This window comes from Sinocyclocheilus anshuiensis, unplaced genomic scaffold (assembly GCF_001515605.1).
Source record: "Sinocyclocheilus anshuiensis isolate Anshui unplaced genomic scaffold, SAMN03320099.WGS_v1.1 scaffold941, whole genome shotgun sequence".
In the NCBI taxonomy this organism is placed as follows: Eukaryota; Metazoa; Chordata; class Actinopteri; order Cypriniformes; family Cyprinidae; genus Sinocyclocheilus; species Sinocyclocheilus anshuiensis.
Genome location: NW_015555791.1, coordinates 590,174 through 608,424, shown reverse-complemented (window position 1 = coordinate 608,424; position 18,251 = coordinate 590,174). Strand labels below are relative to the sequence as shown.

The 18,251-nt window shown below is 38.2% G+C and overlaps 1 protein-coding gene across 2 annotated transcripts in view; it reads left to right on the top strand.

Moving 5' to 3' along the window:
• The first annotated feature begins 7,227 nt into the window (after window positions 1-7,227).
• LOC107674837 (synaptotagmin-7-like) overlaps window positions 7,228-18,251 on the top strand; it is a 173,507-nt gene continuing 162,483 nt past the window's right edge. For both annotated transcript variants that reach the window (XM_016468952.1, XM_016468953.1), the window contains exon 1: window positions 7,228-7,281. In XM_016468952.1, the coding sequence (XP_016324438.1) occupies window positions 7,248-7,281 (34 nt within the window). In that variant the 5' untranslated portion in view covers window positions 7,228-7,247. The remainder of the gene's footprint in view (window positions 7,282-18,251) is intronic.

Here is an 18,251-nt window from a genome sequence, read left to right as displayed (position 1 = left end):
GTGTCTCGTCCTCTCCTCATCCTGTCATGTGTATAAATAGTGTTCCCTGTGTGTGCTCCAGCGTCCGGTATTGTATATGAGTGTCTATGTCTACATGTATAGCGTGAGTGTTCCGTGTTTCTTTGTGTGAATTAAACCCAGTTGGATTGATGTACTCCTCGTCTCTCTCCGTTCCTTGCTCCTGACTCCGCGCAGCTGTAGACCCGTGACAACATGTTTGTATACTGTGTATATTTATTATGTATATATCAATACGAACACATGCACGTGTATATATTCATGAAAAATTGTTTATATATATAATATAAATTATATGAATATAAATATATACATGTAAATATTTTCAAAATCTTTACTGTGTGTATTAATATTTACATAAGTATACACATATATTATGTAAACAAAAACTTTTATTTTAAATGCGATTAATCGGGATTAATCATTTGACTTATATATATATATATATATATATATATGGTCAAACCAAAAATGATTCAGATACCAGATATAATTTGATATTTTTTTTTACTAGTGGGTGCAGGACACTATAGTTAATTTATGTAAGTGAGAATAGCAAAATCAAGTAAACCATGACATATTATACACAAAAATTCTTCATACAGTGGACTACCAGTAAAATTGATAAAAATTTGGGACCAAAAATTTGAGTTGACACTTTGACCTGACCATGTTTCATTACATACCTTTCTATCAAAGTTATCTGACATTATCAAGATGAATTTATATAGTATAATACTATACGTCTCACATCGGACGAAGAGGATGACCCGACCCAACACCTTACAGCAGCAGCAGAGATTACAGTAATGAGCCTCATGCATCACGCTCACACTCATCAACGGCTCCGCAAGCATCACATACATGTCAAATTCTGCCATTTATTCAATAAGGTTATGCAAAATAAACTCAACTCAAATATCACAGCACAGATGCACGCTTCTGTCAGTGTGTGCAATAAACCATTAATCTTCATATACTGCTGATTCTGACTTGAACATGTTACATTTTTAATTGACCTCATGTAAATGCTGACTTTTGCATGAGATGAGCAGAATGAATTATGGGTAATTACTGGGATGAGGTTTAACATGTCCTTTCTTTTTGGATCAACACACAAGATTGCTAGAAGGTGGTGATTTCACATTATGAATACACATCTGACTTACATTTGGTAGTAATGTTTCGGTCGAACAACCTCAAGTTTACAAAATGCAAATTTAAAAACAACTCATTAAAGGAATAGTTCACATAAAAATGAAATTTGTCTGAACATGTCCTTACCCTCAGGCCATGCAAGATGTAGATGAGTTTGTTTCTTCATCAGATTTGGAGAAATGTAGCATTGCATCCGTTGTTCACCAATAGATCCTCTGCAGTGAATGGGTGCCGTCAGAATGAGAGTCCAAACAGCTGATAAAGACATCACAATAATCCACACCACTCCAGTCCATCAGTTAACAGTTCACAGTCTTGTGAGGAGAAAAGCTGTGTGTTTGTAAGAAACAAATTAATCATTAAGGCCATAATCTATAAAAAAAGATTGTTGTCCTCTCACATTGAAAACCACCAACAAACACTCTTAAAAGTAAAGGTGCTTCACGATGTCATAGAAGAACCTTTTTTGTCTAAATGGTTCCATAAAGAACCTTTAACATCTGAAGAACTGTTTCTGTTTCACAAAAGCTTCTTTGTGGTGAAAGGTTTTTCAGATTATAAAAAGGTAAGAAAGAGATGGTTCTTTAAAGAACCTTTGACTGAATGGTTCTTTGTGGAACCAAAAATGGTTCTTCTATGGCATCGCTGTGAAGAACCTTTTAAGCACCTTTATTTTTAAAAGTGTATTTGCACTGAAAAAAGCGCTATTATGGATATAAGACTCACATTTTAGCTGGAAGCAAAGGTTTAAAGTTAAAACATTTTAATGATGGATATGGTTCTTACAAACATGCAGCTTTTTTGCTTCACAAGATGTTAACTGATGGACTGGAGTGGTGTAGATTGCTTGTGGATTATTTTGATGTTTTTATCAGATGTTTGGACTCATTCTGACGGCACCCATTCACTATAAAGGATCCATTGGTAAGCAAGTGACATACTGCTAAATTTGAACAAACAAACTAACAAAACAGCACTTGAACTTGAAATCACTTTGGTTTTTGAAATAAGAATAAGAAGCAAGAGTTTTTCACGCCTACACGCTCAGATGACAAGGTCGCCGTAAGAGCAGCACATGCCATCCAGACACACTTCATTGAGCATCAAGTCATCCTTACGGCAGCTTATTAAAGACGTAACAGAAGACCGTAAAGGTTATATAAGAGCGTTATTATCTGTGCTCTGTTCACTGTGGGTCCCGAGGGGAAATCTGCTGGATTTATTCCTCGGCCCGTGCAGTTAAATAAATCAAATTTGTGTTTAATGTTTCACGTGGGCACACGTGAGCCAAACAAAACCGGTTTAATCTGTCTTTCTTACTTTAGACTCAACCGCTCACCTCAATCACTGACCTTTGCTTTGTCACTCCGGTACATTATCAGTCTGAACAACCACCAAACTGCGCTCTAAATTAACTCAAACGGTAGGGGGGCAGTTCTCAAAACCATTACATTAAAAAAAAAGAACTAAAGCAGAATTAAAGATGAATGAGGCCCTGCAGGAAGTGCTGCTCCTGTGAGAGGAAGCCGTCAGGCCTGCTCTGTGTGTCAGTGAGGCCTGCGGTGCAGGTCTGGAATTGACTAGAAATTCATTTCTATGGCCACCAGTGATGTTCTCAGAAGGACACCCGCTGTTTTTCTCCACTGCATGCTGCATAAATGATCCTCGGCACACTGCACACTGAGAGAAAGACAGAGAGAGGGAAATCAGTGCCATCTCTATTTCAAAAGTCACTTGTTTAGAAGGACAGGACTTTTAGTACAAGTCAATTAGTACTCTGCTGGGTGCCATTATTTCAAGGTTAAAGTCAACACATTTAAGATTACATGCTCGTGTAGATATGGCAGTATTGACATTCACGAAATTGACAGTTGAGCATACATGTACAACCGGTGTTAGGTGTAACGCATTACAAGTAATGCGAGTCATGTAATCAGATTACTTTTTTCCCCCCAAGTAACTAGTAAAGAAACGCATTACTTTTAAATTTACAAGAAAATATCTGAGTTACTTTGTTTTTCCATTTATTTACCGACAGCTTTAAAGGGATAGTTCACCCAAAAATTTAAATTCTGTCATTAATTACTCACCCTCATGTCGTTCCAAACCTGTAAGACCTTTGTTTAGCTTTAGAACACATATTAAGATATTTCTGATGAAATGCGAGAGCTTTCTGATCCTGCGAAGACAGTGTCAGAGAAGACTTTTGGTGAGAAAGGGCCTTTAGAGTTGCAAAAAATATAACTTTTTCATTTTTTTTGGTTATAAAAAATAACTAAGCAAGCCCAGCCCAGGTGACAAAAAGTAACGCAAAAGTAGCGTAATGCATTACTTTGCATAGAAAGTAACTAAGTAACACAGTTAAGTTTTTATGGAGTAATGCAATATTGTAATGCATTACTTTTTAAAGTAAATTGTGATGACAGTATGTGTGATTACATGAAAATTACATCACAAATGATTTGAAATCTCTTGTAAATGTTTTTGAGTAAGGTATATACAATGTGCAATGTGTTCAATAAAAATAAAAAACGTAAATGTATGTTGCATGATGTGTAACTCCTGTTAAATGTATTTTATATATAACTTTTTAATTATTTATACAATAAATAAATTGTAATTTTAATATTATATTTATAATTGTATACATTTATAATATATATATATAATATTTTGAATTGCTCACATTAAATTGATCAAAAGTGACAGTGAAGACATTTATTATATCAAAAATATAAAATATTTTTTAAAACATGCATCATGGGTTCCACAAAAATATTAATCAGCACCATTTTTAACATTGATAATAATAATAAATGTTTCTTGAGCAGCAAATCAGCATATTAGAATGATTTCTGAAGCATCATGTGACACTGAAGACTGGAATAATGATGTTGAAAATCACAGGAATAAATGACATTTTGAATATATTCAAATAGAAAAAAAAAAGTTAAATTGTAACAGTATTTTACAATATTACTGTGTTTTATTTTATATATCATATGGACTGCATTTATGCTGCTTTTTGACATTTTTGCACATCAACGGTACCTGTCCCTGTCCACTTTCATTAAAAACAGCTCTTTAGATATTATGCTAAACGTCTCCTTTTCAGTTCCACGGAGGAAAGAACACAATAAATGTTTGGAAACAAAATGTGACCCTGAACCACAAAACCAGTCATAAGAGTCCATTTTTTTTAAATTTAGATTTATGCATCATCTAATATGCATAGCAATAAAAAAGATTTTCAGTGACGTATGGTTTGTTAGGATAGGACAATATTTGGCCGAGATACAACTATTTGAAAATCTGGAATCTGAGGGTGCAAAAAAATCTAAATATGGAGAAAATCGCCTTTAAAGTTGTCCAAATGAAGTTCTTAGCAATGCATATTACTAATCAAAAATTACGTTTTGATATATTTACAGTAGGACATTTACAAAATATCTTCATGGAACATGATCTTTACTTAATATCCTAATGATTTTTGGCATAAAAGAGAAATCGATCAGTTGACCTATACAATGTATTGTTGGCCATTATTATAAAATATACCCGCGCTGCTTATGACTGGTTTGGTCACATTTCTTTAACTGTAGGTGAGTTCTGCTTGTAATGGCACAATCTAACCGCTAGAAGTCGCCACTTCGACACGCAACTCCTCGGCTGTCTGAGAGGCGTGATTGGCGTGCGCAATGAGTGAACGCACAGGTTTACTGCGGGACAGGGCTGATATACAGTCATTCACATTCGCTCTTCTCTCTTTCTGTTCATCTTCACGGGCCCGTCGAGGCCTGTGCGTGCGAACCGGGTGATAGACGTTTAGGGTGGAAGCCTTTGGGAACACGGACTCTGCCCCATCGGGATGGAGACCGACCAGCCCCACCTGCGGAGCCTCATCTGCGCCAGCGGCGCACAAATAGGATGTTATGCAACAACGGGTTAATAAAGCAGCGCTTCAGTTAGTGTTTCACTGACTACTATGGCACCAGGTGCATGTTCAACACTCAAAGGATAGAAACAAGGTTGCATTACGCGTTTTTCCAAACACGCAAGCGCAAGACACAAAACCATTCACCGACTTGACATTCAATTAACCAGTCTATTTTGTTACAAGTACTTATTTCCTTTTAAATGACAAGTAATTAATATAAAATGCTACTAATCCAGCTCTACTAGCCTATTTATTAGACACTACAGTGTAGGCTATTTCAGTTAGGCTACTAGCAGCACGTATTCTCACTATTATAAATTAATAGCTTTTTTAACTGGTAAAAATGGCTACTTTTTAAGTACTAGCATCTACAAATGTTACAGGTAATACAAGAGTCTAGTCTAATGAACAGGTAGCGTTATTTTTGGCATAAAGAGCCGTTAGTAACTTGAATGCGAGGCTTCCGGTGTCATTTGCTAGCTATTTTTCCTGTACAAATCAGTCCATTATGCCGCTTGATATTGCAGACTTGTATTTGTTATCATTTTTGTATTCATTACCATAATCATAAACACACTGGTTTGTAGAACAAATAGTTTTATCGTTAACTGCACTTTGTTCTTCGTCTAGTCAATACCTGCAGAGGCCTAATGAACCGGAAGTCTCGCACATTCACGGAAAATAGCTCACGTCTGCATTGTAAAATAAGGGGAATAGGGTTAAATCATTACTGGAAAAATATATTAGTACACTGAAAAAAAATGATACTAAATTTTTTTAAGGTAAGTGGTTGCAAACAATTTATTTTAGCTACATTTAATAGAAAAATATGTTGAAAGTTAGTCAAATAAATTTGTTTATTTAAATGTAGCTAAAATAAATTGATTTTATTTAATTTTTTTAATTTTAAGAAATTAAAAATGAATGAAAAATTAAAAATTGAGTAAATTCAATTAATCATTTTTTTTTTTCAGTGTAAATATTGAAATGGTAAATAAGTACTATTGTATAATTGTAAAACTAGAACAGGTACCAGAAACAATAACCTATGCATAGTTGGAAACAAGTATTTGATTGATAGCCATAGATAACCATTGTTCAACGGCAAAAATCTGCAATTAGTTACCGGTAACTGTGGAATAGTTAGTTGTAATTAATGGGATAGTGAGTAACAGCAAAGGAATACATGCTTTATGTAATCAACAATACTATAATTTAAAGATATTGGGATATAGTAGCCTTATAAATATGTAGGCTACCTACTAAATACTAAAAATATACTAGTCATGCAGTGTTTGTTGTATATTTTCTGAATAAAAGTAGGCTAAATGAAGAAAAAGATAGCTACTATTAAAAATTGGTGTTGAAACAATTTTCACTCTGAAATTTCTAGTGAGTTTCACAAACAATTACAAAGCAACAGCAAGTAACACTGAATTAAAACGCAGGCCTACTCCATTATTCTTTGTTTTACTTAGCCTACAACTTGGAACAGCGAAGTATAGTGACATAAAAATGCAGATTATAGTTGGTTATAAGGAATAAATGTCAAGCTGACACAGACGTGTTCAATCAAACCATTTAGTCTGCACGCTTTATTCCCACAGCAATAAAACATTTTGTCAAAGCGTTGATGGATGTCATATATGTGCATGCATATAGACTCCGGAGCATCCTCTACCCCAGCCACCCCACCCCACCCCACCCCACCCGCGGGGCAATGTCTCAGAGCACGTCACCATGAGTGAGTGTGTGTATGTGTGTGAGGAAGGAGAGAGAGAGAAAAAGTAGATGCGTGCAGACAACCTGCCTGCGCGTAATTCTGGGAGGACTCTCCGCCGAGCAACGACATAATAAACACTCACGGAATCGCAAGAGTTTCCCTCGGCGGAGTAACAATAAGCACTTAAATCACGTCACACCATCCAGTCAGGAGTCCATCATCAATCTGCAGCCATGTATCTGAACAGGGAGGAGGAGTACAGCAAAGGTAAGTGCTTTTATTTCTGTTGCCATTAAACTTGTAGGAGTATCTTCTTCTCACCTTGGACGGATGCCTCTGGCTCTGGGTTGCACAGGTGAACTTGAATCACGTCACACCTTCGAGTCAGGAGTCCATCATCAATCTGCAGCCATGTATCTGAACAGGGAGGAGGAGTACAGCAAAGGTAAGTGCTTTTATTTCTGTTGCCATTAAACTTGTAGGAGTATCTTCTTCTCACCTTGGACGGATGCCTCTGGCTCTGGGTTGCACAGGTGGGGTTGCACAATGGAGTTTGGGGGGTGGCACGATCGCACCTGTCACGGGGTCATCACTTCTTTGCCCCCTTGTTTTACATCATTGTCCGAGCGCGCACTAATTACTGTTTGACACTGTCACGCGCTCTCGGGGCATTTGCATTGACAGCGATTACTGTGGCGTGCTGGATTTGATAATTAACTTTGATCTGAGGTCCCGTGAAGATCTGTCGTTGCGTAATGATACGCGAATGCTTTCTTAGCGAAGGCTCAATCGGGGCTACTTGTTGTGCGCTTCGTCCTTGATAGAGCTTCACGCGAAGAGACTCGAGGAAGGACAAATGACTAAAACACAAGGTCAAAGCATCTCGAAGCGGGCTAGACGGTGCCTCGTCCCCGTTATCCGCACCATTACACGCGAACCTTGGCGTTGTGGTGAATCTTTATGATGATTCCGTGGGCGTTTTGCTGGGGTACGGTGGGCTGTTATTTGTGTCAACTCTCCCACGTGTTTCCGAAGCGTGATTCCCCGTGAATTCACTACAATTTTACCCGGTGTCCCTCCCACGGTAAATGAATTTGCTTCGGGGCTCCGGAAAGGAGGTGACTGGAATTAAGAGTGGAGGCGCGGTTGGGCTACGCCAACAACACCTGCTGCTACCGAGAGCCAGAAAGCAAAAGACGGTGTTTGATATGCAGTAAAAGCCGCGAGGAGATAATAACCGTGGCGTGAATGCAACTGTGTGGGTTTGGAAAGTCAAGGTGGTCACGGATAAGCCCTCAAATATCAGGCTAATATGAGTCGCACAGGACAAACCTGACACAGAAATGGGATCTGGTTTAAAAAAAAAAGCAAGTTAGGTGTTTAATTGGATTTTTCTCACTCAAATTAACTGGCAAACACGAATCAACATAATGTGAATGTACATTTACAAAGTGTTCGTAATAAACCGAACCATGCTTGAACGTTGTGAATTGGTTCTCTGTAATAACCAAACAGGAGTCACACAAGGAAATGTTCCATGTTTGCTTGGAAGGTTATCATAATAACTGGTATGTCATTCTAATTAAGGCATTATTTACTAATTAAGACATAATTTAGTCCATTTCTGGACAATTCCCATGAGAAGGTTCAGTAATCAGTAGGTTTGCTTTTTTCCACATCCCGAAAAGGTAAACGTGCCCACTATAGTGGCTGGGACTTTGACTCAGCGATTCGAATCTTTTGATCCTATTAAAGATTTGGCGCTGATTCATCCAGTGACCTTTTCTACACGACGGCGACAACCGAGTCTTTTGTGTGTTAAGTCGAACGAAAAAGTCCTATAAGCTTTTGTCTGCAAATCTTCTCAATTAAGAGTGTTTAAGCATCATTTTAAAATACTTCATTCGTTTATTTTGTTCAATGTCACGTCTCATTTCATTCAGTGTGTTTACAAATGAGATGTCATTTAGTCTATTTATGAACAATTCCCATGAGAAAGTTAATTCAGGTTTTGCTATTTTCTCATCCCGAGAAGTTCAGCAAAACATGCCTATACCCTCTATGGCTGGCACGATGCATCTCAGCGATTCGATTCTTTTGAATCTATTAACGATTCGCATATTCATTCAGTGTCCTTTTACGCCTGCAGGTGGCGACAACTGAATCGTTTGTGTGTTAAAGGGGTCATATGATGCGATTTCAATTTTTCCTTGAGTCCAGCCCGGGGTCGTCACATGTGGTTGCCGCAGGCATCACAGTATGGTGAGGGACGTAACATTTCCGTCACACGCTTGAGGAATTCTGCCAATCACAATGCACTGGACAACTGGCCAATCACAGCACACCTCGCTTTTTCAGACTGATGAGCTTTGTAAAAATCGACGCGTTTCAGAAAGGCAGGGCATAGAGGAGAAACAATAATGTACAGTATGTGGAAAATAATGTGTTTTTTTAACCTTAAACCGCATAAACACATTTCAGTACACCAAATACACAAAATAATGTTCTTTTTAGCAGCATCATATGACCCCTTTAAGAGCAAACGAGTCACTGAGTCATTCACTCGAGTATACAGAAACAAGCGTTGTTGTGTTTTATTAAACTTTGCTTGTCTTTAAATGTACTCTAGAAACTCAATAAACAGTGATAAGCATCATAAGGATTTGTTAAAGCTTAATTCCTTCATTTGCTTCAATGCCACGTCAACTTTACAAATTAAATGTTTTGTTCGAATCTTGTTCAGGTGACTCTTTTAGTGAAGGGGGCGTATTCCTTCAGCATGTTCAACCAATGAAATTCGCCATTAGAGAATGCGCACAAATGCTATTGGTTCTTGCTAGGAAGTCACACGCTTCCAAACGGAGAACAAAAGCATCAAACTGAACGATAATAACGATTCGTTCACTTAAAAGATTCATTTAAAGTATTGATTCTTTCACAAATGAACAACCACTAATACACAATCAGTCAGCAGGTGCTCTCACTCAGTCGGGATTTAACTTCAGTCAGGTAATCGAAAGCCTGTACATGTTGAGGGAGTGTATTTGTTGATGGTTTAATTGATTGGGGTGTGACTGATGGAGTTAATTGATGAAGTTAATTGATGTAGCCCTGTACTTTCAATTTTCCCGCGCTTCAAGGTTGACGCGGGAAGCGTGTGGTCAAGTTTTTGTCTCAGATGCTGTTTTATTATTATGTGTCTTTAATTTTATGAGGTAGGCTAATTGATAAAGAGATGCTTTTGCAAATGGTTTCACATGAGTGATCACAACTGTGGGTTTGTGACCCACTAATTGTGTTCGATTAAAAACGCCAAAACGTTTAATGAGATAACTTGTTTTGAGGAACAAATACCGAATCACGAACAGACTGTAGAGATGTTAAACACAATCTGGAGCCTCACCCCCTCTCCTACTATTTCTATGAGACATATGTAACTTTCATGCTTGTTACTCTTCCTTTAATTACTCGTTTTTATTAAATACAGATGACAAGGAAATTGTGACTTTAGTATGAGCTTCAAACCAAGTAAACCCCTTATAAGAAGTGCCATTGCTTCTGTATACATCCACAGGGCTTTATCTATACCAGGGGAGGGCAAACTTAGCCGTTTCAGGTCACTTTCCTTCAGAGGTTAGCTCCAACTCTAATCAAACACACCTGAACCAGCTAATCATTGTCTTCAAGACTACTAGAAAGCTACAGGCAGGTGAGTTTTATCAGGGTTGGATCAAATCTCTGCAGGAAAGTGGCCTGGAAGGACCAAGTTTGCCCATCACTGATCTATACAGTTTAAGAAATGGTGAAGCTTCAGGATTATTACTGATTATTAGTGATGGGAAGTCCGGTTCTTTTCAGCGAACCGGTTCTTTCGGACAGTTCGTTTCAATGAAGATTCAGTCCGATTTGGTGAACTGGTTCAACCGGTTCACTAAGAAGAACCGGTTAAATCGAACGATTCGTTCGCGAACCGGACATCACTACTGATTATTGCATCTCTCTCTCGCTCTCTCTCTGTCTTGTTGATTTATGTCATTGATAGATGGAGTTACTCGCTAGAATGGACCAAATATTAAAGATTGGGGGACTAAATGTAAAAGTTCAAGAACTGGTTTTCATTTATCAAGTCCAATCCTGGCCTCTCATGCTAGATAGGTTTGTGTGTGTGTGATTGTATTGAGTGAAGAAGTGGACAGATTGCAGATGATAAGTGAGGGAATGGACCAAACGGTGAAAAAAAAGTGTATGTGTGTAAATATGGATGTGTCACCAAGGCACAGAAGATGACAGGAGGGGTATAATGTGCCGAAATGATTGACAGTTCATGTATTATTCATGCAATCCTGTTGATCTGAAAAAGAGAGAGAGATTGAGAGACACAGACAAACAGAGAAGGAAATAAAAAGAGACAAATTGCCTGCGCCTCCGTAGACTGTTCTGTATTTAAATATTGAGCGACTGCAGTGTCAAACCAACAGGATTTTCTCATTAAATTGCTGCAGTACAGATTTTAAGTGTATTTCGGTACTAAATACCATAGATCTATAACCAAGATCAATGATTGTGAATCTTGTTGAATGACTCTGAAGCCCATTTTGATTGTACAATCGCTCCTTATGTATTAGTATTGGGTATTTTGATTCATCCTAGTGACTTTTAGTTTGACCCTTTTGGTTTTGGTTGTTTAGATTTGTTCAGTAGGTTGCATCAATGAGTTTGTGTTCCCATTCAATTCAATGGCAGATTGACTTGAATGCTGCCATCTTTGCTTTATGAGCACACATTTTTGGAGCCAATCACCTGAGCCACTAAATGTCATGGAAGAGACATCAAAAAATCAATTTGATACTATTGAGAATCCCCCCAAAAAGTTCTGATATTGGTGAAACATCTACGATAGTATAATATAATGAATCTTTTGCAGTTTAATGTTGCTTGCGTTGCAAGTCTTGAATGCCCATCAATAAAGAAATTTATTTTTGACCACTTTTTGGACCACACTGAATTGTTTACTACCAAAGAGTCTTATTATCATGTAAATGAGTAAAACCAGCATCTACAAATCTACAAAGGCAAATAGTGTCAATCTGTTATTGTTTCCAATAGTTTTTTGTCACATTTTGTGGGACTGCTGAGCTTAGCTTTTTTGTCTTGCCATAGAAAACAGACAACAATAGACTGCTTAAATGATTTATGAGTTATATGATAATTGTATTATAATGTCCTTTAACAGTGTTGGGCAACCAGTTGTGCATCAAAGCAATACATTCCCAAAAAGCCTACTGCCACTTAGCGTCATTTTAATTATGTATGCTCATCAGTCATTTTTACACATTCAGAAATTGCTATTTGCATACCTGTTAAACAGTTTTTGCTGGGGTGAACGAACGACATGCCCCCTTTTGTTTCAGTTAGAAAATTTTAGTTCGAGAACATGTTTTGTTAATTCACTACTGAACGCCGTGTCAAAGACTTAAAGCAACTGTATGAAAGTTTTTTTTACCTATGACTTTCTAAAAATGTTCTGACTTTTATTAAGGTGAATGGCTTCTGTTTCTTTCTCATGTTCCTCCCCAAATGTCTGTTTTGGGAGTATGTAAGTTTGGGTATGAAATCCCACAAGAAGGGTGGATTGTTTTACGGGCCACAACAAATGGTCGTATACTGCTATCCATTGTAACTCTGACAGTAGCCCCATTTACATGCACACTTTTTTGCCATTCCAACTGAGATCTTTCCGATTGACGGATTCTGGTTGACTGTTTACATGGGATGTTATCTAAACTGATCTGGTGTTTACATGTGCTGACGCTTTCAATCGGAATAATGTGACATGTGCACATAGCTTGTCTGCCGGATCAGGAGCCATTCACATATCGCATCTTTTGCACGCTCAAGTTCGTTATTTCAGATGTAGATGCACAGCAAATAGAAAGTGACGCAGTCATGACGAGCTCGGTTTTTCCAGGCGCGTCTGTGCCGCAGCGAGATAAAATATCTCAACTTTTCCGAATGCCGCAAGTGCACCGCAGGTCATGTGACAAGAACCAACCAATCACCCTTTCTGTAACAACATTGAAAGCTCAGCCAAAATGGAGGAACAGCTGATCTTAGCTGTACAGGGATAAATACATTTAGTATAAATTTAGTAGTAGAGCTACTGCAAGTGATTTTTCAGTGCTGGAAATCCATTTATCTTTTGCTGAAACTTCTGCATCGTCATGGAGAGCGCAGGACACAGTTTCTTAGCAACGGCAGATGCCATGGGAGTGCAAGCTTCCGAGCGCTTTGGAAAGAGGAAGAAAGCAGCGTGCCTAGCGTTTTCCACGCGTTTTTAGGTGCCACATGTGAACATCCCCTAAGAAGCATCAATTTTCTACCCCTCCCTCCTGGGAAGACCAGAACCATCCAGTTGTTCAATTATGTTCTGTTTTTTAAAAATACTAATCAATACGTTTGTCTCCGTCACACTCCAGTTTGATTTCGCCGCTGCCGCCATTTTGTATTCTGACGACACACTCCCAGTACTTCAAAACCAGGCATGCACAGAAGGGTGTACACTCAAAGTAATCGGATCAGCTCGTTTACATGGTGAAATTTTTCATTTGATCAGTTCAGGACAAGGTTTATTCCACCCCTTTCAATCCAACTGATATTTCAATCGGTTTGAGCATTTTTATTCAGATTGAGGTGTTTACATGGAGCATTTTCATTCAGATTGGAACTTTAAACGGGTTATAATCGGAATACAATGCTCCATGTAAACGGGGCTAGTAATATATTTATGACCGTGAATTCCACTTAACTTTAGTGGGCCCCAAAGTCCAAAAAATACACAAAACTACTATATACAGTTGCTTTAAATTCACTCTGATTCATTCAGTGAAGGAGTGTGTTTGTTTACTAGGTCCAGCCAATGCAATCTGTGCTCATTCTGCAGTATAAAGCAGTTTGCTTGTGTTACAATCGTTTTTTTTTTGGAGTCAATCGCGATCGAAACACCCCTAGATAGTCATAATTAGCTCTCAACACCATCCAAAGAGTTACAGAGCTATTGTTCCCCCTTAGATGTATTACTTCCAGCTTCAAGAGTTTCTAAAAGCCAGGTCGAAGATGGCCGCTGAACCCTTGGAGAGTTGCTCCTGTGACCCGTCGTTTCTTTAAAATATTACTCACAGTACCTAAGCTCGGACAACAAGGGAGAGTAATTGGAAACCAGTAGCGAGCTATTATACAGAGGATAAGTGAGAGGGAAGAGCATTGATTTTAAGCTCTGTTGGGTCTTACCCTGCTCTTATGAGAAACAGGAAATTGATTGTGAGTTTGAGCCTCTTCATCATAATGAATATTAGATGCCAAAATTGTCAGCTAATGAATATGTTGGCATGTATCAAAGTTAAATGCGACCGCTCGCTCACAATTCTTTAGAAATAATCTGTTGCATTCTCTGTCACAAGCTGGTCACGCGATTGATTTTATTGGCAAATGGGAGTGCAGACGTGACCTTGAATGAAGTGCGAAGGCCCCGTGGTTCATTTTCATGCTTCTTACGGTGCATTCTTCAGCAGTAAAATTCAATTGTCGTCATGAACGGAGAGAAGCGTGTGACCTTACGAGTGAGCATGTTATATTTCAGAGTTCCAGGTTTTACTTTTTCTATTCTTTTCAACATTTGCCATCACAGTTGGTTAATTGAAGGACACTGAGTCTTGAAGTTTTTAAATGGATAAGTTTAAGTGCAGGTTTAATGGAGTAATTGTTCATAATTTGGCCCCTTTAAAATGCCGGAAAGCGTCGCTATCTGATCCGACAGTCTGATGAGCGATTAAAGGTCCATCTGTCTCATTGATTAATGCTAATTTCGACCCCGGGGTCAGACTGAATCAAAACAGTAGCCCAAACTGGGGCAGTGCACAATGACAAATATTTTTAATGGCGACTGTGTGAAATCATATCTAATGAGGCAATATTTATTGTTTCACAAATCAGTGGCACTAGTGGCCATTAATGTAATTTGCTGCGATCTGGATTACGATGTAAGAGTCATCAAAGTGATTGATTAGCAAGAAACAGAAAGGAGAGACAGAGAAAGGAGGAGAAGGAGAGGTCTGACTCTGCAGAAAAACATTGTTGCATCTACCTCCACCCTACACCTCCGTCAACAGCATTTGCAGTTGCTTACCACTGAATGTAATTGGTAATCGTTCTTTAGTTTGGATTCATATTTACAGAAAGCACTTAAACAATGGAAATAAACATTAATACTTGCATTATACATGATAACATGAGAATTATATGGGAGAATAATATACTAATCTTGTCTCAAAGTCATATGCAAGATGTATTACAATCCACGTCATGATGCTTTAAACCCTGTAATTTTCTTATGATACCATCATGCAAGACCGTCATGTGAGATTGCACTCACAGGGATTACGATACCAGAATTTAATCTGCCTAGAACAGTAATTCAACTGATAAAAGGATGATTTAGACAATGAAATACATATATTTATATGCTTTTAAATGCTTCTAACAAAAATATGAACTTCACATTAGACCCTCAAAGTGCTTGGTTCTGTGTACTTCAATTTCAAGACTTTTACTGTAACTGTGACTTGTTTTTTTAAACTGAGGAGTGAGTTGAAATTATTTTCTGTGGTAATCAACAACATAACCACAAATGCTGTCCAGATAGGCTCTAAAAGCAGCACTTGCCTAGCTGAATTTAAGTCTAAAACAACATCAAAGCTAGATGCCATTTGTTTGGTTGTGAATAACATCATTTCTGACTGAAAACATAACTTGCTTAATCTTTTGTGGAAGATAAAAAGATTTTGGTTGCATTCCAAATGTTGTACAAAGAACTTACACTATATACTCTGCCATATACTAGAAATGTTAAAATTGGACACCTCCAGTTGACGGAAATGTTACACACACATTACTTGCACCATTTATACTACAGAATGTCGTAGAGTATAGTGTATGCTAAATAGGATGTACATGTCTGTGACCAATCAGTGATGACTTTATTCACACCTAAACAAATGGCATGCAGCTTTTATGTGGTAGTACTATGAACCCAAAAGTTAGTTCCCTTTACATTGTCTTTCCACCAATCATATTGAGTTAGACTTTATTTATGGTTAACCTATTTTACGGATGGATACATGACATTTTATTTTAGGTAATTTTATGTTTTATTGGACTTCATCACTTAAACACAGAATACAATGTACATGCACTGTAATTCACCCTTCACCAGGAGTTTGATTGACAGGCGATCTGACCAATCATAATGCTGAATCTGACATTTTTCTCTGACAAACAAACCAGACAGGAGAGTAGATTAACGTCGGTGGACTTGAATTTGAAAAAATTTTGTATTGACGTTTTTCCGTGGTTGAAACAAGATAACATCTGATGTTTATTCATGTTTATTTCGTGCTTTAACTAGTAAATATGAAAAGATGATCGGATCTGATGAAAGATGATCCGATCTGATGAAAAGATGTGTGGCTTGAACTGAGACGCTACAGCAATCTGTCACGACACATTAAAGAGCCACAAAATGTACAAAAATGAGATGTATTTTTCACTGTGTGAGAACATGATGTGCAACAGTAATGAAGGGGGGCGGGTCTTTGTGAAGTGTCAATTGTGTCAGTCAGAGATATCATTTTAAAAAGCTACATTTACATTTACGCATTTGGCAAATGCTTTTATCCAAAGCAACGTACACTGCATTCAGATTAAGTATATCAATTCCTACAATCCCTTGAAATCGAACCTATGACCTTGGTGTTTCTAAGGTCATGCTGTAATATATTTAAGTTACTGATTGCTGAAGTAGTGGTTTGGATCGCTCCTTAAAATCTGTTCTATTTAGTTTGAAGTTTTATTGCCAGCGTCTGGCCTGTCTTGCCATCCTGGGTGTGTCCCGCTTGCATTTGGAAGAGATGCAGTTGGCAGGATCGAGACAGAACGACTCCTGTGATTCCACACTAATGCACGAGTCTGTTTGGATGGGTGGAATTTAAATGGATAGCTGAGAGTGAGAGGAAAATGTGTGTGTGTGTAATCATACTCCATTTTCATTAGCTAGAAAACCACCCCAGTAAAATTACATGAAGAATAGGCATTATGAGATGCGAAAGTGATTGTCTGTTTCGTGATGCTAGCAGCTCCTTGTTTACATGACCCATGTTGCTCAAGTGTAAAGAGCTGGTGGTGGGGTCTCTCTCTCTCTCTCTCTCTCTCGCTCTCGCTCTCTCACACACACACACACACACTACTACAGGAGCTAATTACAGGCATTGTGTGAGGGCACCTGAAATAGAGTCGATGTGCTCCTCAAATAGCCTCGCGTTCGGCTCGGTGGCATCGGATGAGACGGCGGAGGAGATTTTAGGTCATACTCTTGTCATCAGACAGTACTGAAGCATGCAAAATGTCAAGTCAGATTTCAAAGTCAAATGTATTGGTATAGCGCTTTTCACAATACATATTGTTTCAAAGCAGCTTTACAGGAAATTATAATGTTGATGTTTATCTTGATATTTTTATGCCTTAGAGTCGAGTTGAGAGATAACATAGTTACATTTTGCAATCAAGCTGTTGAGATATGCTATATATTATAAATTATGTGATTTTACTGCATGTATCCGGACAAATTTGTATATACATCTTTATATAAAGTGCTGGGTGATAATATAGTTACATTTTGCGACACAAAATCTGGCAGTTGAGAGTTGTGATATAGTATATCATCTGAGATTTGCTATATAGTGTATTTCACTTTACGCAAATATACTGAATGTATCTGTCAGGATCATGCACTGTCTGTGTCATGTTTTGCCCCTGTTTCTGTTCCCTTATTTGGTCATGTTCCTGTCCTCGTTTTGTTAATTAGTTTGATTAGTCATCCCATACTCCTGTGTTTCCCCAATCATATACCCTGTATTTAAGTCCTAGTCTGTGCAGTCTGTCTCGGTCGGTTCTACTTGTTATGTTCATGTGTTTCCTGCCATTCCCAGTGTTGGATGTCCCCTGTGTTTATTGGATTAAAGACTGTTTTGTTTATTCCTCGTCTCCATCGTTCCTCGCCATCACAGATTGTGACAGAAGAACCGACCAAAAACAGTTACCTCCGTGTTTTCCCCTCCGTTTGTTTTCTCATTTTTCTCAGTGTTTTTGTTTCCATTGTGTTTCTCTCATGGATGCCCTCCTTCACCCGGAATTTCTCCTCCTCCTGCTGGAGTGACGTGACATGACATGTGGCCAAGTATGGCACTGCTTGTTGGCATGTTTCTTCAATATCGCACAGCCCTAGTCAGTTCCGAGGAGAATCTCACTAGTACCACTCCCGACCCAGAGCCCAGCCCACCATCTCCCCGCTGTGTGGAGCTAAAG